At 37.9% G+C, this 26,650-nt stretch overlaps 1 protein-coding gene across 2 annotated transcripts; it reads left to right on the top strand.

Moving 5' to 3' along the window:
• Positions 1-5,877: 5,877 nt before the first annotated feature.
• On the top strand, positions 5,878-26,030 carry LOC139140666 (probable ubiquitin carboxyl-terminal hydrolase MINDY-4). Of its 2 annotated transcripts, none has more exons than XM_070710044.1 (15): positions 5,878-6,075; positions 10,439-10,558; positions 11,127-11,328; positions 13,022-13,305; positions 13,610-13,893; positions 15,325-15,499; positions 16,179-16,295; positions 16,779-16,966; positions 17,217-17,280; positions 17,660-17,796; positions 18,668-18,731; positions 19,663-19,824; positions 21,598-21,778; positions 22,800-22,872; positions 23,325-26,030. In XM_070710044.1, the coding sequence occupies exons 1-15, from the start codon at positions 6,013-6,015 to the stop codon at positions 23,371-23,373; spliced, it is 2,163 nt and encodes a 720-aa protein (XP_070566145.1). In that variant the 5' UTR covers positions 5,878-6,012; the 3' UTR covers positions 23,374-26,030. The 2 variants fall into 2 exon arrangements, with proteins under 2 accessions (XP_070566145.1, XP_070566144.1); XM_070710043.1 differs by having other exon boundaries at positions 15,322-15,499.
• The last annotated feature ends 620 nt before the right edge of the window (positions 26,031-26,650 follow it).

Raw genomic sequence — 26,650 nt, 5'->3', positions numbered from 1 at the left:
GATTTCCACCTTGTGTAGTTATTGAATAATAGAAATGTTGCAAAGGAAAGCTAATGAATTTATAGAGCAGCAGAAGTTCATCCACAGGAAAGTATACCTATAGCGTGAAAGCACTGATGAGAGCACAGGCGACCCAAAAAGTATTACTGAGATTTCACACTGTTTTCTCTATCATTTTCTCTCCTTTATTCATCCTCTGACTGATCGGAGTAAATAAAATAAATGGTTTATATATTATGCTAATCTGTGGACTTATTAGAGGTTGGTCAACATTGGAAAGATATAATAGGGCCGTTCACATTAGCCAAAAAAGACTAGGCCCTTGTCCTAGCCAGGTTCGTGGCCGACCAAAAAAACAGGTGTGAACGGTTCTGGCCGGCCACTGTCCGGACAATTTCTGTCCTAGTCGAGAGGGGTGGTTTGTGGCCGACCCAGGTCTCTGGCCGAGCAGTAAACAGCGTATGTGAACGCGTTTTGTCCGACTCAGGTCCCAGTTGACGCCCTCTGTAGTTGACATGCAGTGTAGTCTTTGACCTATTCGACGATTCAGTATCATTTTAGACATGGCGAGTCGAGGAGTCAACTGGGCTACGGAAGAAATCAAGTGTCTTTTAGGCATTTGGAACGAAGATATGGTGAAAAATCTGATGGACGGCACGTCAAGGGATCGAATCGCCTACAATATCATCTCACAGCGTTTGTAATAAAGGGAAAGCGGCTGCACACATCGCCTACACTATTTTTTCGTTCTCTGTGTTTGTGTGTGTGTTTGGCTATTGTGTAGATATAAGCCATGGCGAGACGTAGCCGTAATCTGGCTGTCGAATGACAGGGTGATCCTTTGACCCCGGCCTTTGACGCTACGTTTCGAAACCAGTGTGTGGTTTCTTCCTCAGTCGCTTTTCTTTGGAGATTGCTCTCCTTAGATTTATGTTTCACTGTTCGTGGTTCGTTGTTCGCGATATGTTGGTACACCCAAGCCCCAATATACTTAGGGAAACCGCTGGGAATATACCTACATCGCAAAGAGATTAGCTGGCAGCACTATCGCTATGTGCATGAAGTTTGGCAGATCATCTTTCAGTCTATTTATCAAAACACCGTTGGGTGAAGTAGAGGCCGTTCATTTTGCATGACCGATAAATTACTGAAGTAAATTAAGCATTGACTTTCTATGAAGTTAAATTGCTTTTGCCTACATGTATGTGTATCACCACGTCTGCGGTAAATTTCATTGATTTCCTATTTTCCTGAAGTTTTCTTGACCGTTTTGCACGAATGACAATTAACTCGCACTTTCTCCAACTTGAACAGCCCAGAATCAACTCGCCCGAAACCAATTCGCCCGTTGTTTGAGATTTACACGTTCTACCGCGTACCTATGCACCCTCCGTTGTCGATTTAGTCTAGTAGAGGGTAGAATCGAGACTGATTTTATTGGAACAAAAATATTTCGCTTGATTGACTAACACAGCCAAATTTTAAGCATTTTCTTCAATTTTAGAAAATAAGTCATCGCCTTTCCTTGACATTTCCGTTTCGTTTGAAAATGCTCTGTCCCCATAGTCGGTGTGAACGCTAAGGTTTGGCCGTACTGACTGAGATATGGCTCCTTCTTTAGCTATATTTTCAGAGTTTCGAAAAGATGTCGCCAACTATTCCTTTCAGTGCACACTGCAGGTCTGTCTACGTTTGCAGGAAAAGCTATCGTTGCCTTCCCAACAAATTGAATTCGGGCCGGTTGTATCGGGCCAGTTGGAATGAGTTGGGTTCTGAGTCATGAGTGGTTTGAAAAGGTACCAGTTTTGCACTGGGTAGATCAGAAGCGAAAGGAAGGTTATCAACAGCATCGATGAAATGCCTTTTTTCTCACCGTGTTTTCTCATTTCTCTGTATTTTTTCAGTGATGACAATTTGAAAATAGTAATTTCGTGTCCGCTGATCGTGACGATTTGATAGCTCTCAGAATTCGAAGTACGAAACGTCAGTGCCTCCGGGCCATGCCAGGCCGCGGGAGACAAGACAACACATTTTCAAACTTTGAGTCATGCCAAGTTTACTTTCTCGATTGGATACGTTGAGGTCAAAATACGAACTTTGCATCGATTAACGATTAAAAACTATGGCATTTCAGCATTCTTTGAAATTGATAATATGACTGTCCTTTTCCGTTTTACATTTCTTGAGAAAACTCTACTATGTGCCCACTTTAGTCCGATACCCCCCCCCCCCTGAATAATGATATTATAATTATCCGTATGACGCATCCAATAAATGTGACTGAACAGTGACGTATGTCTGCTTGTGTCATGTCAAGGCCGAGACTCGCACAGGGTGTACTACGAGACGACATCGACTTTGCCTCTAAGCCGAGGTTGTCAGAAATATATCCGAGAACCACGAAAGCCGTCGATGAAAACTGTAGAGGTTTATATGGCTGACAGTTGAAGAATGTTTGTACGTGACAAATTCCCGCCACGCCGCGGACCAGCAGCAACGACTATCCACACAATAATTTCAACTTGATAATCAGCTCATACATGGAACCGTCAGAAACCCAAACTTTGTCTGTATTACTTGTAGTTCTCACAGAATTTCGCTACGACATGTCGGATAACAGAACCTCGAAGCCTGGAAGTTTTACAAGTAGTAACTTTTTAGAAACTACATCGGTGCACGGCCGATAAAATACGGTTACTTACACAACTGTCTATTCTCACTGTCACTCTAAGAATACGCATCTACTTTAAAGCGGTCGGTCGGCAAATCGGTTTCTTCGAAACGAGATTATAAATTTAGAGACTTTGAATTTCACTCAAGGAAGCCGTCCGTTTGATGGAAAATTGTCGACGTACATGCTTGAGGTAAGATGACATATCGCTCGATGGGTGTTAAACGTGAAAAGGTTCATGTTGTACATCATATAGAAAAACTACGCACATTGTAAACCTCGACGTAAACTGATCACTTTATGAAAATAAAAGTTAAAAATACGGATTTCACCTCAATGCCGGACGCAAATTACAGTTTTTGTGAGACAGTGGTTATAACGGCATTTATGATGACAACGCCTGTACAACGAAGCAAAGTCAAAGTCATGACAGTACCTATCGTTTTCTCTCCTGCACTTTTTCTTCAGGGAAAGTCTGTCGAATTTGGTTGCTTCAACATGTTCCCTAGGCAATGGAATTTACCACAGCAATTCAACAAAAACTGGCAAAAGCAATGTAACTTTACTTGTAAAGTTAATCCTTTAATGTACCATCGTTCACGCTATATGAACGGCTTCTGCAATAGTGTTTTGTCTAGGGGACACCGCATACGCACCCCGCAGTGTTTTCGATAAACAAACTGCAAGATGATCTGGTGCACTAGCAATACTGTTGGCTAATTAATTTGCGATATAGGGATATTCGCAGCGGTTTCCTTAAGTATATTGGGGCTTGGGTGTACCAACAATTATCGCGATGGCAATAATTATTGTCAGTGTTTTGTTCGTCTAGCAAGGAGGCTAGAATACTTATGTTTGGGTCAGTTTGTTGTGTTTCATTGTGTTCGGTCGTTCTCTAAGATTGTGTACTTGTGCATTTATGAGTGTGTCGCCAATTTTTGGATTTCTTTTGTAAGGGATGATCGGTTTCATCGTGAATAAATTATTTAGTGTTTGGTCTTTTTCTATTTCTTCCCAGTTCTTCAGGAGTGCTTGTTTGATGTCTTTTGTTTTGATGTGTGGACTATATTTGGTAGCAAATATCAATTTATTTGTGTTGTTGTTGTGCGTTTGTTTGTGATTTAAATGTGTTCTTCGTGTAGCGTAATTTGTTTCCGCATTGATGTTTGATATTTCTTGTTGTGGATATTCTCGCAGTAATAGCTTTTCATTAAATGTTTTGACTTTGTTGTTGAAGTCTTCTTCATTGTTACATGTCCTCATGTACCTTATGTTTCGCCTTTCGGATTAGGCCCTTGAAGGTTGATTTTGGATGACATGATTTTCTATGAAGGAACTGGAATGTATCTGATGAATGTATTTTGACCTGTATAAGGTCAACGGTCGGCTAGCCACTACCAAATGATCTAGGCTAGGACAGCGTTGAACGTAATGTGAACGCGGACAAAAGATTAGCTTATCTTCTCACATTCTGCCGGATTAGTTCTGGCCGGCCCTGGGCCTAGATGTGAACCCCATAAATGAAAAAGTAACCATTCCTATCTTTCGCAATGTTGACCAACCTGTAAAAATCCCTGATAAGTCCACGGATTAGCATAATTAGTTGTGTTGACTAATTAATTACAGCATGTGTGTATGAGAGATATACGTCCTTGTAATGGAGTGTAAAACAAATAAAGAGTCACAGAGGCTAGGTTAGGTTATATAACCATTTATTTTATTTACTCCGATCAGTCAGAGCATGAAGAAAGGAGAGAAAATGATAGAGAAAACAGTGTGAAAATCTCAGTAATACTTTTTGGGTCGCCTGTGATGAGAGTTAACCCTTTGAATGCTGTGATTTTTCCCACCAAGATTTAAATGCAATATTTTGCCAATTTTTATGAAGTTTTGTTAGTTTGATAATTTTGGACCAAATGAACATCACATTTCATTGGCTACAGTTTTTTATCAACATTGTGGCAAAAACTTGAAAAATTTGACAAGGGTATATTTTATAAGAAGGTGACTAAAACTGACTTTGGTGCTAAGAGGGTTCATAGAAGAGAGATCGGTCTTGGTCTTCTTGAAATTTGAAACTAGACTGTCAGCAAAGACTTACATGTGGTCAGAGTTGGAGTAAAATCCCTAGGATAAACAACATTACATCGTGTATGTACAATACCCAGTCTATTATATGCTGACGTGGTGTATTAATTGTACATGTATGATCATTTATTGGCCATAGGTATTGCTCAGTATAACCGATACTACATGCAGACTTTATTATTATACATTGTAATAAAAGTAAACGCTTATCGATGACAATTTCATCGCTTTCATCAACACTATTGTGATGAAAATAATCAGAGTCATTGACTATCTGAAAATAATTGGTGCATTTGGCAGGCATTGATATGATTTCTGTGCCATTTAAGAGAACATGTTTGTTTACCAACTGATTGACAGAGAATCTAAGGAGGTAAATAGAAACAAAGACAGCACTAACTGGAAAGGGGATTTGCTCTGTTTATAATGGATGTAGTTTAATTTTATAAAATCTGATATAGAGATGGCGAAGTTTTTCACATTTGTGAGATACAGTGCTGTTCTTGTTCTGTGACTGCTATCAGCTAACGAGAACGGCAAAACACAAGTAAACATGGAAACATCACCATCTCTTTATCTGATTTAATACTTTGAAGGTAATCATTTGATTTTTGGTTGGAGGAGGAGTTTTGACAAAAAGAGTTTATCGGCAGGTGAAGGATAAAAAAAAATAATTTGATCCTGTTTTGGCTTGAGAAAAAAAATATTCTTGCAGATGTACATTGCTTCTGCATACGGAAACAGTAATTTGATGCAAGACTTACAACAGAAAAAATTGCCTACATGGTGCCGGAAGTGATTGCTGCTAGACCCGTTTCCTCCGTCCTACGTCCACCCCCGAAATCAAATGGTTCTCCCCTTATGCCCCTTATCCTGTGTCCTCGCCGTTAGTACGCCCTCAACGACAACTAGCTCACTTTTTCTTCGAAATAGCTTTATTGCTAGTATTTCAATCATCCACCTCCTTCTTATCCACCAAATACTCATCGAAATAACTGGGGTAACTAGCAGTCAATTTAAATACCAAGAACAGGTAAAGGATTGAGTAAAACGATCAACTTGAGCAGTGATAAAACACTGTCAAGTTAAGGTCATTGAACCTTGTAGTTTCCCACAATGCCCTTCGCTTTGCAATATGGCGGCGTCCACATTTTTGCGGAGCGTCTGTTGACATGACAGCCGTTGTTTTAAAATTGATGAAACCTACGTTGAAGAAGAAGTGTCGTGAAGAAGGGTAATACGGCAAAAGAAAGATGGATCCAACATACATAGAGAGTCTGACGGCGTCACTTGTCCGGGAGTACTTAGCGAGGAAGGTAAAATTGCTGCTTTCCAAAACATGTCAGTCAGTGGTGTCACTCACTCAGCATCAGCGACTCCTGATCACGCTGAAAGATAATACAGTGTCTGTAGATATTCCCGTTTCTGGCCATCGTCGTCATTTCAAATAATATTAGCAAGAGGATAACGACGGGTGTCTACACCTTTCACAGCCAAGACGTCACTACACAAAACACTAAAATTAAAAATTCACACAAGACGCACATGATGATGAACATTACTTTAGGTAGGGTGACCGGACAATTTTTAAAACTGAATTTTTTGCCAAAATCTTGATGGCACCTGTTGAAAGTGTTGGTACAAAGTCCAAATCTGTAAAAATAATTTGGCTTATTAGCATGATCACAATTTGGCAGCCTCTGGAAAATCAAAGTTTCCAAATTCTTTCCCTGAGAATATTGTAATGAGGAATAATGAGACAATATGACCAAAAATCGGATCAAGTATTGTTAAAATGGCTCAAAGATGACTAACTGTACAATAATGAGTCTCGTGAAAGGTGCATTGATAGTTTCCAAATTATTTCTGTGAGAATATTGTATGGGTTGATGAGTCTCAGTGAAAGAAAATGGAAAATTGTCCTCACGCTGACCTTTGTGTTTACAGTATCATGGATACAAGCCATTGTTTCTGGTCAGAGACAGGTGCGCACTGGTGAAAAAGCATGTTGTTCAAGTACGGCACTATTGCGAACTTTACTTCCTGCTTTGGAAAACCCGTGGGCGCTAATTTGCGCTGCATAGCTGAGCTATTTTAGGGCACAAAACAAGTAGAAAAATATCTAAGGTACAATTTGCCCGCATGGCCATACCTTCCCTCCTGGAAAATTATGCCAAAAGTCATAGCCGTTTCAAAGTAAAAATTTCGTCAGCAGTTTGTCGGAAGAAAAAAAACCTTTTTAGGAAATTTTTGCACTCATCTTGACTTCCTAGTCTTCACAACATTCACTGTGAAATGCAATTGTTTCCGTTCACGCGATCTCTCATAGTGACCATTCGCGTGCGAGTAGACGACTTCCAAGATGGCGTCCTCTCTGACGTTTGTTGACAAAATGTGTTCATAAACTTCAAGATTTTCACGTCATTACCTTGTTCATAGACGTAAATGTGCACAACTGCTGCATACTTATGGTGAATTTGTACAATTTATCACTACCTGGGTCCCCCTTTATGCCTTCGATTTCGAGCATTCACTCTCAGAAAACTTGTGTCAGCCCCATTGTAGGGAATAGGAGGGCCTCTCGTCCGGTCACCCTACTTTAGGCCGCGTTCAAAAAAAATGGTGAGGGGGGGGGGGCTGGAGGAATCGCGATTGAAATCTTATTTTTTTTCAGATCCCCCCCCCCCTCAATACCCTCAAAAATTTTCAAGTCCCCCCCCTCAATACCCTCAAAAATTTTCAAGTCCCCCCCCCAATTACCATATAGCCGCTTATTTATTAGGAATGCACGCAGAGTAAAAAAAACATGTAATGTGCGGTTCTGCACGCAAATGTTCAACACTACCTCTTATCAGCAGGTTGTAGAGCCATATACCTAGGGCAAGTTCTCAAATTGATTCATTTTTAAATGCATCAGTGAACTTTTTGGATTTCTCAGTCTAATCCGACTTGAGTTTATCCAACTGTGGCCAGTTCAATGGCACCAGCTGAAAAGCACACAAAATGACAATCATGAGAGAGTATGAAAATTGTGTATTCCTAGCTACGTTTAACCAATTGTGAAAATATGAGCACAGTGACCTACCCACATTTTTCCATTTAAATTAGAGTCTTTACTGTTCAAAGTTGTACTTTTGTGTTATCGGTACAATGAGATGTGAAAATTTCATTCACTGCATGAACTTGAAATGAATGGTTTTATATATTGATTTTAAGTGATTTTAGAAAAACGGACTTTTCATCGTACATTTGTATAAGATCAAGGATGGTGACCCCATCTTTTTTCTCTAATATTTGATTGTTCTCATATGCCAGAATTCAAAAATCCATGGTAACTGTTAGTTCCCTAGTCTTCTATGTGTTGCTCTCTGGCTGAATCCTGTGTACAAGTAGATGTATGTTTCACTGTCGATTGAGTGTACTATGACCGAAACTCTTCTTAAACTACATCAGAGTCAGAGCTACATGTATCACTGTCACTGCCAGTATGTAGTAGCAGGGCAGTAGTTGTATTAACTTATTATTTTAACAATATTTTTGTTCAGTTTATACAATTGTGTTCTTGCCCAGCTATCCAGTATTCATCTTGCCAACACAGCCTACGTGTACCGTGCATTTGCATCATTCAATTATCACCAATATTTAGACAAACGGGCTTTGTTGACAAACTGAACATTGTCTTTTTCAGCAGCATGCTGTAGAGAGACACCAAGAAACTGTGTTTGATACATTGCATAGAAATATTGAAAAATTATCAACAGTTGTAGCTCCTGCCCCATTACAAGGCCAACTTGTTCTACGAAAATTTAATGGCATTCATACATTTTTAGACTTTTTCGAGATTAAAGACATAAAATATGACAAAACGGTTCTAGATTTTGTTTAATTATTACTAACATTAGAACCATTGGACAACATCCAAATGTTGGGAGTCAAAATATTTTTAGGTCCCCCCCCTATAGGCAGAGCAAAACTTTCAAGTCCCCCCCCTCGACTACCCCAAAAATTTTCGAATCCCCCCCTGAATTCCTCCACCCCCCCCCCCCCCCTCACCACTTTTTTTGAACGCGGCCTTAGATGGAACTTTGCAGTCCTACTATTACTAATTACTTCCCGTGACTACCCGTAGCTGCCTGAGGACTGCCCGAGAACTGCCCGATGAAAAAGTGGGCCAAATTTCGCCCATTTTAACACTAGGCCAATAGGTTCAGTTTATATCATGCCCAGCCAACCAAAAATATCATTGATTTCGCGTTAAGCTGATGTTTTCTCCGGCGGATTTGGAATACGGAATCCAGAAGACACCGGGCTTCAAGGACGTCGCCAGCTTGATATTGAGATCATACCATTCAGTCCGAGAGATGGTACAATAACCTCGCGGAGCCCGTGCAGTTTGACAGCCTACAACCCCATGCACCGAATGGTATGATCCCACAATCAAGATGGGGACGTCTTTCTAGTCGAAAGCCTGGCGTCTTTCGGGTTCTAAAACCATTACAGAAAAACACCAAATCAATGATATTTTTGGTTAGCCAGGCATAATATAAGTTCAAGCTATTATCTTAGTGTTAAAATTGGCGAAAATTTGGCCTACTTGCTCCTCGGGCAGTCCTCAGGCAGCTACAGTCGCGGGCAGTAAAGTAGGACCTGAAATTTGGAGTGGATTTCTCAAAGCAATTTGTTCACATCTCTAGTTTGAATAACCACTTTATCTGACGCAGATTCAGTGGCCTGCCCCGCTTATATTAAATGGTACGATCTTATATTCTAGATTATGGTGACAACCTCATGCAAGAAACTTAGCATCTTCTTGGCATATTGGTTTTGAAAACACAGCTGTTGAACTGAAATAAAAACTTTACAATATATATATATATATACATATATATATATATATATATATATATATATATATATATATATATATATATATATATATATATATATATATATATATATAATATATATATATAATATATGATGTGGTGATGCTGTTTTTGTTGAATTTCCTTGACAAATGATGTGGTGATGCTGTTTTTGTTGAATTTTTTAGCTCAGAATATCCAACTAACTTCTATGACATGAATAAAGAGCAAAATGTAACTTCCAACTCATTGTAGGTCAGGAAGACCTTACTCTTTCTTTTCAGCTTTCTTGAATAGCCACTCAGGATTTGTAGTCGGTGTTGCCACAAGGCTGAGTTGTGGTCAACTTCACCATGAAGTACTGCAGCCAGCTATATGATAATCACCCATGTTAACCACATATACAGGTGTATACTACAATCACAAGTCAAAGTCCAGTTGGCTAGGTATCCTGTTGATTGGTTTCCCTAAATTGACTACATGTAGAGTTTATTTGTCCAGTCAGGAAGGGGTACTATTGATTAGATTCTGAATGTGAAATTACCCAATGGTACTACCATCATCCAGTGTCAACCATCACTGAACAGGTATCACAAGTTACTATCTACATGTACGTGACAACTATTTTTGACAGCACTTTATTCAGCATGTCACAGTATGTTGATATGTTTGTCCATTCATGCTCGTATAGCTCCACAAAGACTCCCAGTGAACATGTGTAGAACACATTCAATAATTTCTAATACTAGAACCTACCATTCTAACTTTTCAATCACAGAGTTAACAGAGCTCAAATTTTCTGATCCCCCCCCAGGGTTTCAAGAGTACACTTGAGACTATGGACACAGAGTTTCCCCGCACAAAGGCCAGCATCAGCAACAGGGTACAGCTGGCGAAAGAACTCAACATTGAAAAACTTTTGAAAAGAAACAAAGTGAGTATACACACATCAACTACTTCAGTGTATCAAGTCAACCAGTAAAGAGTGTATTAGCATTGTCAAGTTTTGCAAAAGGAAAGGAGACATACATGTGTTTAACAACAGTGTACATGTGTATGTAGCATGTTCATAAATTAGTGCAGAAATGCTTGAAACATAGGAAGGTGATCAAATAAATGAAATAAAGTGCAAAAGCAACCATATATTACAATCACTTTTTTCAGTTTTGTTTTTTTGTAGGTACATAAAATAATTTTGTCAAAGTGAAGTGGAAAACAAAATGCAATACCAAGCAAAATGAAAAATTTTGAAAATTAATTGAAATGAAAATAATATTGCATTGAATTGATAGAGACACCAACACTGATTAAGTTGTCAGAGTGTGTCCAGTTTTACCTAGTGTGAACATGGTAAGAGTGCATGTGTATGCTAATAGAAAAGGCACTGAAATTAAATTTATCTCGCATCATACAGTACTCATCAAAATTTTACATCACTAACACATTTGTACTGTCTTGTATGTGAAAGAAAAAAAGTGACCAAATTTTTCGTTTTTACAAAGGAACATGAAACACCATTCAGAACCATGTTGGAAGTCATCACTAAATACCTCCTTGACAAACTGGCAAACAAGAATGCCAGTTTATCAAGTGCATCAGAAACTTCTCTGACAAAGGAGAGGCCTTCCACAAGCAAGAGTAACAGGCAAGAGAAAGCAAGCAGGACAGGGACTTGGGACTTGGAAGCTGACATGGAAGTTGTTGGTAAGTTCCAATGAACTCCGATGCATTTTGCATGTTAGGTGTTTTGTCCCCTAGTTTTCCCCTGCATCGGTACAGGCTTATTGTTGGTAACAATGGATTCCATCACTACAAATGGATGGAAAGGGGCAGCCAATCTTCTTATGAATCTGAAAGACATGAAAACAAGCTCACCATTGCGGCAGTCCTCTGTTCATTGCTAATGTTTCACTAAATGTATTGTACCAAGGTGAATTGTGCTAAAATTGACAAATTTTGCATGAAAAGATTGACGTTCTCTCAGACTTTTTTTCTGCCATAATAACACTTGCATTTAAAGATGAAAATTAAAAAAGAAAGGAAGGATGTTGCCTTCTGTCTGAAAATTAATCCCTTACCCTATCAGACAGTATCACTTCTCCAACTGCGAACCCAGAAAAAAAAACAGTATTGAGCCAATATGTCTACATATTTCACCTACTTGACATGGTATGCTATAACAGGTCTGTGGGTAAAGATTAGTTTTATAGTATCTATGGTATATTTTCTGGAGCCTTCAAATGTTCAAGTCTATGTTGATATGCAACATATGGGACATGTTATGCCTCGCTGCTTTCAACCAACTCAGTCTGATGGTGAAATATTAAGGGGCATACATTCAACACAAAAAAGCTATTGTGAAATTGAAATTTGTGAATTTTCGCAATTATTTAATCAGATAATAAATATGCAAATTCCTCTAGCTATTTTCTCACGATCTTGGAATAAAATGGCTCAAAACATTCCCGTCAAAACATAAGTGAAAATTAAATGATTCATACCTATTATCAAGGTTATTACAATATTACCAAGCATCAGTTCATGTACAATGTAGCATTTTGATGTCCTTGATATAACTTCGCAGAAAATACGGATTCCGCATAAAAGTGATTATTTATTCACTGATGCGCACATACTTTGTTAAGCCCACTTGCAGCAATTTAATTACACGCATCACATCACCATGGATACCATCCATACAATTTATATGCATTCTTGACTCTTTGAAACCATTGGCCTGGAACTCATCAAAGCTAATTATCAGAGTACTTTGATCACAACAATGTGTGGTGAGACACGTAAATGTTTTATATTTATTATAAGTCTCTGTCATGGTAATGGTACTTGTATATGAGCTTCTATTGAAGTATTAAGGGGTTGTGTTTATGTACCTGGTCCATAGCAACATATTCATGTATGAAAACAATTTGCATTTGGTGCCATCATGGGAAATGGATGACCTGTATTTCTTCCATTATTTCATCATCTCAAGACGAGTACAAATTTGTGTTCGATTTGTCAACTACTACATGTACCGTGCATGTACATGTCTGTGCAGAACATTTCTCAACTTTGTGAACATCTCTCAGCTTTGTTCCACGAGAATTCATCTGATGTTTGCAGTGCAACAATGATATTTATCTATAGGTGCAAAGTGCATTTATTACAGTAATGGATTGGTATGAATAATTAATGACAATGGCTCACATCGGAAATTGACTTATTATTAATCATGAAGTTTTCACTATATTCAAATACAAGGTAGATTGATTTGAAATTTAAAACTTCTAAAATACCAGAGCAACAATGCAGGTCATTACTAATGCTGTTAGGATAATCATGTTATTTCAAAGACCATAAAGCTTGAATTTCCAATGATGAATGAAATTCTCCTCAGATCTTGGTGGTTTGCCACAAGCCGACTTGGGACCAACACACCGGACGACAACAATTAAGAAATCCACGACAACGAGGCCGGCACCCAGACTGGAACCAGAACCTGATCCTGTCCCAGCTAGGACAGATTTCCACAAACCGTCTCCGCTCTTGGAAGATTTCAAGTCACCTACATTCGAGGAGAACAAATTCAAGGAAGACAAATCACCGAGTAGAGCCAGCAGACCGATATCTGCTAGTCAGCGTAATCGAGGGATGTCTGGTCTGATCGTCAGCAGTACTGATGTGAGTCAGTTCCTTCAGTTTAGATACTGCATGGGTGCTGCATGCAGGACTAGTTTTATGGAATATGAGATCTTGATTCAAAAGTATCATCACAGTGGAATTTATCATTGAATTTATCATGTATCATTTCAATCCCAAACTTGTCAAGTTGTAAATAGTTCCGTTTCACTTTCACTCAACTGATGATTATGTGGTTTGCAACATCATCAACAAATTACCATTGCATCGTATGGGGTGTGTGACATTCTGTATACGAGACATTTGAAAATCTGTTTTTTCTGACTGATACATCTTTCCTCTGTAGGATCACGGAAAGAGACGGGCAAAGAAAACAAGTAATTTTACACCATCTACACTCGGTTCAAAATTAGACTTTTACCTTGGCAATGAAAATCCTATAGACAGCTCCAGTGATAAAATTGTCGAAGACAAAACAGACTCAGTACTTGAGAGGCCGACTGCATCAAAATCAAGACAAAACGCAAACAAAGGGAGTACAAAGAACAAAGACAATGTTATCACAAAAATTTTAGATCAAAACCATGAGAGTACACTTCTTAAAGAAGACAAGATAATGGAAGAAAAGAAGTAAGAAATGTATTTTTTTTACAAAGCAAATGTCACACTGATTCTTAATCTGTTTTGGAAGTTGGTATTCCACAGCGTTAGTTTAACCTGTTCGCCCCCTGTTTACTGTACACAGGTCCATTCTCACTATTGAAGGCAAGATATTTGGGCAAAACCATTGAGATGAAAGGGTTAAGGATCTCAGGCTCTTGTACAGTAGATAGCATGGCCATGCTTAATAATTCCCTCGTTCCAGAACTTTTTAAAACCGCCTTCACAAACATATTAAAAGTATCTGTGCTGATTATATGGCGATATTTGCTGATGTGCACTAAAGAATTACTTCAGACCACCACTACTCCAGCACAGAGAAAAGATAATTAATTTTGGGTCAGTCATGGCCAATTTTGTCCGTCTTGAAGCAATGAGATAGAGAATTAGATTTTTGGAGCTAAGTTTGGCATTTGTAATCAGGTTTGCAGATACATGTATTTTACTGTTCAGTGTTAGTCATCCATCAACCTTAAAGCAAGGTCCTGTCTACAGAAATCATTTTGAAAATTCAACATTAAAATGGTTCATTATTTCTACAGAATTTTACAACACACTCTGTAAAGTATGCAGTAATGAAATATAAGATCAATTTTGCAATATCTACCCATAGCTGAATTGACGATGCTAATATCATGACACTGCTGACATATTTGGACCCATTCAACAATGTAATGAATATTGTTCAAATGTAGCGAATTAAAACGAACAGTTTTTCTAAAAAATACCTTTGTTATGGTTAGAGAAAACTTCCATTATTTCATCATCTTGGACAAGTAATAAATGCTGTAATAAATGCACTTTGCATTGATAAATATCATTGTTGCACTGCAAGCATCAGATGAGTTGTTGTGGAACATAGTTGAGATCATGTTCTGCACATACATGAATATGCGTGGTATGCATAGTACTTGACAAATTGAGCACAAATTTGTACTTGTCCGAGATGATGAAATAACGGAAGTTTTCTCTAACCATCTCAAAGGTATTGAACACCCCAGTATTGTTATGCACATCATTTTGATTTCATGCATGGCTTTACCATGTACTTGAACCTGAGAGAGATTTCTGTCAAGTAATGTTTAACCTCAACTGAAAGCAAAAATCGATGAAAAATTGGACACAGGAGAAAGTTGATGACAGTGACTATGGATGGCTAATCTTTGCAAGACTCGAAGTATGAGTACCCGGTATTTGAAATCACAAAATATAGCTGCGGCTGATTTAACTTCTGGTTTTTAGAGTAAAGGTTTTACCTTGAGTAGTCAAATTGTCAAAGAAAACACTGCTGTTTGTACCACTTACAGAAACTATACAGCTTAGCTTTTCGATTTCATGATAACCCGCTTTCCTGAATAACATACAGTACACTCAGAAACATCGTGATTCTTTTCCCAGCAGGAAGACAAAATCCGGGTCCATTTCAGAGAAACCGGCACCTACATTTGGAGACGTGGAATTTGGAGATGTTGATGAGGTGGAGACTGATTTTGGTGATCTGAAGCTCGGGCTGGTACAAAAGACACAGTTGAAAAATATCGTGGATGCAAAGCCTATCACGTTACAGCAAGCCATGGTGAGTGTTATAGCAAGGGTTTGTGATGGGCGTATCAGTAGTGAAATACAGACCATGGGTTGATGAGTAAAGCAAAATCAGGCACTGTCAGTGTTCTGCACACTACATGTATACATAATAGTACTTAATTTGTACATTTTTTTTGCTGTGAAAACAAAATTCTTTTGTAGTTTTATGAACATACGATGGATAACTGCTTGAAAAACACAGGCACAACATACCCCTCGATATCCCCGTGTTGGAAACCTTGATATTTAGTGACTTACAAAATCTGTAACGTCAGTAGCAAAATACCACAAGTTTCCTTATCAGCTGTGTAAAATTTATTCCAGTTATGTTGTACTGTTCAAAAGCTGTCCTCTTAATTTCAAATTTTCTGAGCAGTACCTGATACCCATGCCCCAAATAAATCATAATTATGCTATGTATTTCGACTGTCAATGAAATTTCTCTATTTACATGCAAAAGATGAGTGGTTTCCAAGTGATCAAGAATGTTTTGAAACCAAAACAGAAATGCTATATTCAATAGGTTGAATACCCTTAGGGGGTTCGGAGAGATATAGAGATAATTGGATGCAGATAAATAATTATACCGTATAATTACCGGTACAAAGATGTAGGCAGCAAGGCAAGTGTGTTTGGATGTATTAATTTCTTTTCTGTTTTCCTTTCTTCAGGAGCTGAAAAATTTGGTGTTCGGATCACCATCTGCTGTCTTTAATTCAGAATGGAGAAATCAAGGTTTTGAGTTCTGTGACAAGCAAAGACTAGAGTTTGGTTTTGTGCAACACAAGGTATGACAATCAGAAAAGGGATATTGGAACACTCATCCCCTAACATCTGTTGCCAAGACTTTTCCCATGCACCAGTTAGGGCCAGTTTTAGTGATGGGGTTTGGATAAGTGCCCAGTTGGCAAATATTAAAGCAATAATGCACCCCCTCCCAGCCTATAATGCACTCAAGCAAACTTTGCAGTCTATGATGTATTCGGCTTCGCCTCATACATTATGTCATGCAAAGTTTGCTTTCATCCATCATGGGCCAGGAGAAGGCAAATTATTGCTATTGTTTTATAGTTTGGGCAATGCCAGTGAAAATCTCTAGAAGTAGAAAGCAAATATAAAAGAAAATGCAAACTGAGTTTGAAGCCAATGAACATCGTCTTGCATGATCAGTCGTGAATCTGAATAACATATACATACCCCTCACTGCACTGTAGACTCACTTTCATCACATGCTTTTTTCATCTGCCTGCTTGTCTGTTTCTACTCCACAGGGTGGTCCCTGTGGGGTCTTGGCATCAGTACAGGCGTGCATGCTACAACATTTACTGTTCGGAAAGGACAAAGTGGCATCCATAGTCAGTCTGGAACCGACCATGGAGGAGAGATCGCAGGCTTTGGGAGAGGCAATAGCTGATATACTCTGGAGAGCTGGGGAAAAGAAACAAGCTGTAATAGCACTGTACGTAACTGTTATCTGATTTATGACCCCTTGACCCCAGCAGTAGTTGACCTTTGACATTTCTCTTTCTCGATTTGTTTTGCAGGAATTTTTGAAATATTTTATCAGATTTTTTGAATATCATATAGATAGAAGGAACTTTAAGATATTTTAATTGCTGTTTTCACATATTCTGGCTGTGTAAGAATGTGAAAGAAAATTGGAAGTAATGTCTAAGTATAATTTACAGCAAATATTTTTGTCTTTTCAGGCCATCAGGAAGGTCAATATTTTCTGGTGGAGGTCGATACAAACCAGATCAACTTACTGAGACAGTGAGTGTTCTTAGGTGAAATTTTTGAGTGTTGCAGAGGCATTGGTTCCATTTTATATAATATATGTACCTGTATGTCATCTTCACTGTGGACAAATGCAAAATCTACCAATTTGAAACCAAGTCTCTTCATATCCCAAGGTGTCACAATACAGCTTGTTATTTCTAACATTTTTACACCCTTTCCATTCTGCACGTATGTTGATTCATGGTTTTATGAACAGCTGATAGTGTAAATACACTTATGCTCAAATCATGATGCTTTGACCCATTGAAATATTCCTTGAAGACTTTTAATCAAAGTTACTGTTAAATTATCATATTTTACATTGAACTAGTCATGGTAGACTAAATATATCTTTTTAATAGCATTTTTACAGCTGGTTTTGAATTCATTTACCAAGCTTGATGAGCTCTTGGACTTCACCAAAGCCAATGTCAGGGTATTTGAAAGTGCCAACTGTGGTGGCGTTATTTTACTTCTGTACTCTGTCATACTGTCCAGAACTATCGACAAGTAAGTGCACACTTACTGGATCCCAAGGTCATGAAGGTCACATGGGAAAAATGATAGAGGGTGAATTCTGAACCATGAGAATGCATGATTAGAATCTGTTATAGAAAAGCTATATTGCTGAATTTGTATGTAGCAACAGAAAAAGTTGCCTTTTATGATTTCCTATGATATCAAAAGCCTTTCAAACTTTCCTCTATGTGTTATTGTAAAATCATAAATTATGCAAATATGTATGAAAATGTGCAAGCCACTCCCACCAAAAACTATTAAGTTCTTGCCATTCCTGAACAGAATCTATGTACCAGATTTGATTCAGACCTGCTCAGCCGTTCTTGAGATATCATGTCCACAGACCAACAGACACACAGACAGACATGTATGAGCTAATAATGGGGCAGGGGTCATCACTCAAATTTTAGTGCTATTGAAACAAATTGCCTTAAATTTACCATTTATTTGAAATTGAAAATTGCTGCAGTGCCTTCGTGAACTCTATGGGGCAAAAAAAACGTGATTTTCATGAAAAGTTAGTTACTCTACGAGCTTCAAAATGAACCTCCACAAGCCGGAAAAGTATGATCATAAGAGTTTGAGGGTCCAAATATCTGTGCTGAGACGCATTGTACAGTAAAATACATGTATCTTTTGGGCAAATTATTGTGTACCTCGTCTTGAAATTTGAATGTTTGAGCACAAAAAAGTTTCATTATGACTAATACCTTCATTTTGTCTCTCATCAATACTGCTATGATATATTTCATGTTACACATGTATTTTGAGACAGCAAATTGATATTCACCGTGTGTCAAATTCTGTAATGCATTGCATGATGTTGTGGTTCTTCATGAGACTTTCCCTGTATTTTTTCCAGTGTCATAGGAGACATGGATGAACCAACAAACAAACTAATGGGTCAGCATGGTTACTGCACTCAGGTATACCTTCCTTTAATACAGGACACATACATGTAATAAATATTACAATTCAGCTGCTTGATGGAAGTTTTCTGCAATATAAAGTTAGAACTGTGTTCATAATATTTTCAGTGGGAAGCAAATACAGTGGTCTGAGATGTGCAGAACTATCAATATTTCAGCAGACTCTTTAGTCACTCCACCTCCCTCTCAGACCGGTGGATGCTAATGCACTTTTATCTATCTATCTAGAAAATTTGTATAGCGCCTAATATCCAAAGTTAAACAATGCTCAGTGGCGCTTAGAGTTAATGCACTTTTACAGTAGTTTGCGTTGAAGCGTCGGCAATTTGGGAGTTTGATATACTGTCTAGAGAGAGGAGTTACCAACACTGTCATTTGTAATATTGTCAAAGCGGTAATATCATTCAATAACATAGAAATCAACTCTGCAAAAGTTGAAACATTGTCTGGAAGGAGGTCAAAACAACATCACTCATCCACACACATCCTGCTAACTGTCCAGAATGCATCATTTGCAAGTGTTGTTTGTGCGATTCTGGTGGTGTTGTGTTGACTACGTCTAACCTCTTTCACACTGTGTTTTAACCTTCGCAGTGTTGATTTCATTTTATTCGACTGGTATTACCTGGTATTGCCATGCCTGACAATAGTTATACCTTACAGTGTTGACAACTCCTCAGTTTAGTTTGTCTAGTTCCCGCATTGCCTACGGTTATTAAAATGGAAACCACTGTAACAAAAAGTGCATGAATGACCATCCTGCAGAACCACTAGACCAGCATAGATAGTAGTCCCCTGACCACCAAACACCGAATGGATTTGCTCAGCCGTACACCCGGCAGGAGTAAACCTTAAACAGTTGCCATAGCATTTATTTACCTTGACAACCAGTGATGGATTGAAAAGTTGAATTTCTGGTTCATTTCAGGAAATGGTCAACCTCATAACGACTGGTGCAGCAGTGTCCAATGTGTTCAATGATGTTATTGAGTTGGATTCTGGCGGTACAGACGTACAGATACTAAAAGGCATCAAATCAAGGAGTGATGTTGGTCTGCTGTCCCTGTTTGAACACTATGGTTCTTGTGAGGTAAACTAATCTTCTGAAATTTCACAGTATTAAATGAAGTATTCTACTGATATGGCGTACAAAATGTAAGCAGTGGGTAGCAGTAGTCAGGTTCCGTATGTAAATGTACACCATAATTATTCAACTATATGATTGGTTAATAATATAAAACTACAAACTGTAAAATGCTTTGTTAGTAGTGTCTGTTTTATGAAAGAGATCACCATGTAGGACTTTGAGGTTGTAATTGACAAAGAAATTATTTAAATCTGTTCCTATTGAAGTTGAAATGAAATACACAATATTTTGTCAACCTCCAAAAATTTGTGCACAGATCCCACTGAATACAAGCCGATAGAAATTTAACTATTTAGTTGCACATATCATTTTTTGCTCACGTGTTGACGCACGTGAGCATATGTTGCAGCGATGTCTGTCTGTCTGTCTGTCTGTCTGTGTGCTCAATATCTCAAAAACGGCTCATCAGATCAGAATCAAATCTGGTACATAGATTCAGTTTGCAAATGGCAAGAACTGATTAGTTTTTGGTGGGTGTGGCTTGTTTACTTTTTGCTCATTTGCATAATTAATGATTTTAGAAAAAAAACCAGATATATATTGATAACGACTGCACACAATTTGATGAGATTTGCTACAAATGTTGATCACACCAAGATATATCAGCTGTGAAAGATATTAAGGGGTGACCTAAAAGGTAACGGATAATTTGCATATTTAATGAACTTTCCTAATTAGGGGTATATATCTGATTTGACTTGATCAAAATTGACTAAACTTGGTATGTATATTGAAGATACTATGATTTAACATTATTAAAAGTCATTAAAGCATTTTTACTTCATCAAACTCTTAATTTGCATATTTAATGAACTTTTGAAGTTAGGGATATTTATTTGAATTGACTTGACCAAAAGTGATGAAACTTGCTATGTACATTAAAGATACTATGATGTAACATTGTTGAAAGTCATTAAACATTTATACTTCAGCCACTTCCTTATTTGCATATTTAATAAATTTTCCTAATTAGATATATATATATCTGAATTGACTTGACCAAAGTTGATGAAACTCGCTGTGTACATTGAAGATACTATGATATAACATTATTGAAAGTCATTAAGCATTTTTACTTCAGCCAATTCCTTATTTACATATTTAATGAACTTCACTAATTAGGGATGTATATCTGAATTGACTCGACCGAAGTTGATGAATCTTGCTACATATATTGAAGATACTATAAAACAACATTATTGAAAGTCATTAAACTTTTTTACTTCAGCCAATTCCTAATTTGCATATATAATGAACTTTCCTAATTAGGGATATTTATCTTTATTGACTAGACCAAATTTGATAAAACTTGCTATGTACATTAAAGATACTATCATACAACATTGAAAGTCATTAAGCATTTTTACTTTTATAGCCCATTCCTAGTTTGCATATTTAATAAGAACATTTCAGTCAATTCCTTATTTGCATATTTTGATGAACTTTCCTGATTTGGATTTAGAATAAATCTGTGGTGAATGTTATTTGTTATGTTGATCATAACACTTTCAATGAAGTTGCAAACATGTGGCAAAGGTTCAATCTGCACATAACTGCAATATATGATGGAACACGTGAGCATTTACTCAGTTCATATCTGGTGATGTGGCAGGGTACTATAGCTCTTCAGTGAATGACCACGTGTGAGCATTTACTCAAAACATGCATTTTCAAACTACCGTCTTCTCTAATTAGAGTATGTATTGTGTATTTCAGGTTGGTAGTAATTTGAAGACACCGCGGTTTCCGATCTGGGTAATATGCAGCGAGAGCCACTTCAGCGTGCTCTTCTGCATCAAAAAGATTCTGCTGAGTGACTGGAGAGCTGAGAGAAGGTTTGATTTGTACTACTACGACGGTCTTGCCAGACAAGAGGAAGAAATCAAATTGACCGTGGGTGAGTTCCCAGGCAGTGTGTCTTAAAGTTTTAGCACAGTATTTCTGATGTATTTGTGGTGGTGATTTGTGTGTGAAAGAGTATTGACAAACATTGTGACCTCACATTGGGTCATTTACCAGTCATGTTTAGGGATGGTGATTTGGCTCGGTGGTTTTGTCTGTTGTCTCACAGTGTGCTAATGGAGTGTGTTCCAGGTCTGAGACTTGAGTACTGAAGTACCTTGAGTACCTTGCAAATTTACATGGTGTCACGCTGCAGTGAGAAATCACGGCTAGTTTTCAATTGGATTCGAACCCACAACATACGGCATCAGTCGCCTAGCTGAGAGGCCACAGAGAGAACCACTCGGCTAAATCTCCACTCCCAAAAAAGAGTGGTTCAATAGCCGGCTAAGTTGTTACATTTTTCTGACTGAGACCACTCAACATGTTGTAGAGTTCGTGAAGCACTCACGCACGCATGCTCACTATCATACATCAAACATACACACTTTTATCGAAGCGAAGAAACGAATTTCATCGCTTTAACTGGGCGAACGATAACCTCGGGGACAATTCTGTCCACCAGCAGTGTTACCAACCAAGGGTAGAAAATACGGCTAGTTTTCAATCGGATTCGAACCCACAACATACGGCATCAGTCGCCTAGCTGAGAGGCCACAGAGAGAACCGCTCGGCTAAATCTCCACTCCCAAAAAAGAGTGGTTCAATAGCCGGCTAAGTTGTTACATTTTTCTGACTGAGACCACTCAACATGTTGTAGAGTTCGTGAAGCACTCACGCACGCATGCTCACTATCATACATCAAACATACACACTTTTATCGAAGCGAAGAAACGAATTTCATCGCTTTAACTGGGCGAACGATAACCTCGGGGACAATTCTGTCCACCAGCAGTGTTACCAACCCAGGGTAGAAAATGTGTCACACCATCTGATGGCATGGGGCCAAGCGCATTTTTTTTTGTTTGGTTTCTGTGGATAAAACTAATGGTTGTTATCATTGTGGTTTGCCGCAGATACGACTTTGAACTTTGTACCACCTCCAGAAGAAGAATTGATACCTCCCATTGACCACTGCATAAGAACCAAGTAAGTCTATTATTTTCATCCCGTGCCTTGTGCTTGCACCATGAGAAATGGTGAGAAATCATTTGCTCTGTAGCATTTATCATGTGACTGTCACCTGATGCATGATAAACAACCTTTGATAAACTTCACATACAAAACAACTGTAACAGTACGCGTGTACAGTTTCATAAATATATGAGTCAGTTTTCCCCCTCTCCATGACCGGACCAAATTTATTCAAACTTGCACAAGTACAACGACTTCTCCTGTGCAGATGTTACTTTGAAAACACCTCAGAAAATGGAAGTGTCAAAAAATATTGTTTGAATCAGAAAACCTGTCCTACTCCTTTCTTTTACTCTGCAATTATCGATTGATGACATGCTACAACATGACATCATTATCTTGTCATCAGGCCATGAAATTGATTTCCTTATCAATTTGGTTTGAATCTTGTTTCACCCCAATCACAGGTGGAAGGGAGCTGTTGTGGACTGGAATGGAACAGAACCATTGCTTTGAAAAAACTTTGAAAGAAAAGAATTGCCACAGATCAGGATAAATCTCTAGCATCCCAACACCCCCCTGCTTTATTGGATTGGTCCAACTGAAAGCATTGAATACAGTCAGGGCACACCAAGGCTTTGATGGGGAAAGGGTTGGGTATGAACATTTTGAGAGGGAGGGAAAAAAAATTCTTGTAACAGTTTCAAAGATCCTTGATAACTCAATATTTATATTTACTTTTGAATTTCTGCATCTTTTTAGTGAAAACAGTAACTTTTAGCTTTTATGATGGTGTATTGTCAAAACTTTCATTTTTTATCCTCCCAAAAATGGACCGTTAATTCACTTTTAATGTACTTCCATGTACAGTAAAAATTTGTAAAGCTTTATATTCTATGATGTAAATATTTCCTGTAGTGCTGAGTTACAATGGCGATGTAAATTTGAAATAAAATTCACTCTGTAATGGATGAAAGAAAGCAAGCATGCAGGCATGAATTATCACTGAAGTTGTGACATTTACAGGTGTTGGAATGTGAATTGTGAAATCATGATAAAATGTTCTCTTAACTTGGATTTGATTCGTTCCCACAGAATGCATAGTTCAAAGAAACGTTCTGCAGTTTGATAAAACAGAAGATGTAGACATTTTGGTTTTTTGTCAGCTCTTGTCATACACTTTAAGAAGCTATGACAACAGTTTGAGGTACTTGCTTTCTGAGTCAACTCAGGATTGCAAGTAAAATGGAAAAAAATCATCATCTTTTGCTATCGTTTCTTCAGTAAAATATCATGTCAAACTGACATCTATGGTGTACAGTGTACCATTTGTAATCCTACTTAAAATGATGAACTCCATCATTGGTAAATTGACAAAAAAGCAGATGTACTCATTGTATATTGACAAGATTATTGTAATCACGGTCACCATGAAGTTGTCTCCTCAAAGTAGATCTTTGCCCCACATGCTGAACCTCTTCTGGGATTATGCACATACACATTAATTAAATGTACTGTGGGTTGTCCATACAATCTGCATGGAAAATTGTGAATACTTCTTGCCACCAGTTTTTGCCTTTACCAACTTTATTTTACCCACATCTGGTTAACGATACATGACAGAGTGTAAACATTACAATGCAACAGAGAAGAAGACAACGTCACATTTCATTATCTTAGTATCAGAGTCTTGGAATAATCAATGCTTCAACTACATCAATGTATCTTTCTCTCTCTTTTAATTACACACATACACAGCTCTGTAATTTTCTAGCTATTCTATGCATGTACATTTCAATAACTGATTCAATTTGTCATTTTTTATGCTGCCTGACAAGTTAAGTTTTGCCATTAGAAGTATACAAAGAATTTGCCCATGCTTCTGAAACTTATTTCTTCAAGAGATTTTTTTATGTTTGATTTTCTGTGCCAAGTTGATCATGATTTTTTTAGTTTTGTTGTAACAAATTATTTACATTTGAAATATCCCAAATATCACCTTGTACTTTGCAGGAATACTTTTGAGATGTACTGGATTTTAATTAAGGAATAGAGGGGGGAGTCATGGAATTAGATTTTTATGAGCATATTTGATATGGAGTTGTAATTCTGTCATTATCGATACTTAGTTGATATCAAGATATGTGTCTTTTTTTGATTTTGAGCGGCATTTAACAAAAATTCAATCACAGAGGGACTTGTAGCTTGTACAGTGTTTGTCCTCATGTACAGAGCCATTTCTCATTCCATTGTTTTCATGTTTTAAGCCTTCGCTCTGATATGCTTTACCGAAACCAAGTCTGTTCAAACATTCATGTAGTACAGTTCCACTTTGCATGTGAGTGTGTTTCAAGGTACAATCCAACGTGGCCAACAAGAGTTAAGCTTACTCAAGTTTTTCGGTCAAATCTGTTGGCTGACGGAACAGTTCCCACAATTCAAGCCTGTCAGAATTTCTTATTGTTTTTGTTTTACACCTTGCTAAAACCTACATTTAATTTTCATTTAGTATCATTTTTATTTATGATGTAACTAGGTAGCTGTTGTTTTAACTTCCTTTTGTCCAGTAGCATTACAGTGATATTTTTACCACTTTCCAAAGTTGGTAAAAGAGCAAAAGATGATCGACATAAACTAACACGTCAGTTTGTTTTGTGATACAATCCAATACGTCCATCTCGTTTACAATTTTCCAGCTTCAGACCAGCTTATATCATACCAAATTTTGTCTATTTTACTTCAAAAGGTATTTTTAATTCAGGAGATGGTGACAGCTCAGATGGGCAAGACTGAAGAACGCTTGGCCCAAAATTAGCAATTTTGCAAATCACTGTAATAGTCGAGGTGCCATTTTGAGTGCCTCATGGAAAAACCTCATTGTTTTCATTGTGAGGGTCACGTGTAAATGAGGGTTTGGCACCGTGCTCCTAAAATACGCCGACAAGTTCTATAGCAAAGCTAACTTTGTGTGCAAATGGTGTCTTTGGTGTGTTAGAGCGCCCTCTTTAGGCAGCTTGTACTTGATAAGAAGTGTGTGAAAGGTAGTCTTGTTTCTTCAGTTGAAAGGTACTAGGTATGTGAACTTCCCATTCAAAGCTACTCAAAGCTTGCTTTAAGTGAATGTTGTGCCTTTATTTGGCTAATTTATGAAAATAAAATGTGATTTGTTTCGACATATGCGTCAAACTTTGGAGCATGATTATATAATTTCTACAGAGAATACTTTGGGATCATGAGGTCAGTAGTCACTGTATCATCAATGTGGGACACAATGCTTGACAGTCACTCCTGTTTACAACAATGACATAACCAGTGCTGTATGTATACATCAGGCTGGCATTTGAAATGGTAAGATGAAATTGTCGTTTTTTGGGTTTTTGTTTTTTGTTTCAAATTTCAGATCTCCGTGAAATCGAAAAAGGCAGATATTCCAATTTGCATAAGTACCAGTACAATGTACCATTTTTTCCGAAAGCTTACAAGATTTTTAGTCCTTTGGACCAAAGGTTCGACGGACTGATGCCATGGCTTCATCATGGTAGACAGACATTCCCAAAATTGTAGAATAATTAGCAATAATGTATCCCCTTCCTGCCAAGAACGGACTCCAGCAAACTGCGCACTCCATGTTGTACTCGTCTTCACCTTGTACCTCATGTCGTGCTAAGTCTTCTTTCGTTCATTATGGGCCGGGAAGCTGTACATTATTGCTTAAATAATGGTGTATTTAACGAATATATTTGATTTTCTCGGTATAACTAATAACAAGGTAAGTGTGCATGCAGTAAGAATT

The sequence above is a fragment of the Ptychodera flava genome, chromosome 9 (genome assembly GCF_041260155.1).
Source record: "Ptychodera flava strain L36383 chromosome 9, AS_Pfla_20210202, whole genome shotgun sequence".
Taxonomy (NCBI): Eukaryota; Metazoa; Hemichordata; class Enteropneusta; family Ptychoderidae; genus Ptychodera; species Ptychodera flava.
The sequence above is the reverse complement of the archived record's forward strand: the minus strand, read 5'-3'. Positions and strand labels throughout refer to the sequence as shown.

Excerpts from the sequence above, each read along its gene's own strand:
- LOC139140666 (XM_070710043.1), top strand. The coding sequence starts at position 6,013 with ATGGATCCAACATACATAGAGAGTCTGACGGCGTCACTTGTCCGGGAG. Across the intron at positions 13,306-13,609 it reads TGATCGTCAGCAGTACTGAT|GATCACGGAAAGAGACGGGC; the intron begins GTGAGTCAGTTC and ends TTTCCTCTGTAG. Across the intron at positions 21,779-22,799 it reads AGAAATCAAATTGACCGTGG|ATACGACTTTGAACTTTGTA; the intron begins GTGAGTTCCCAG and ends GGTTTGCCGCAG.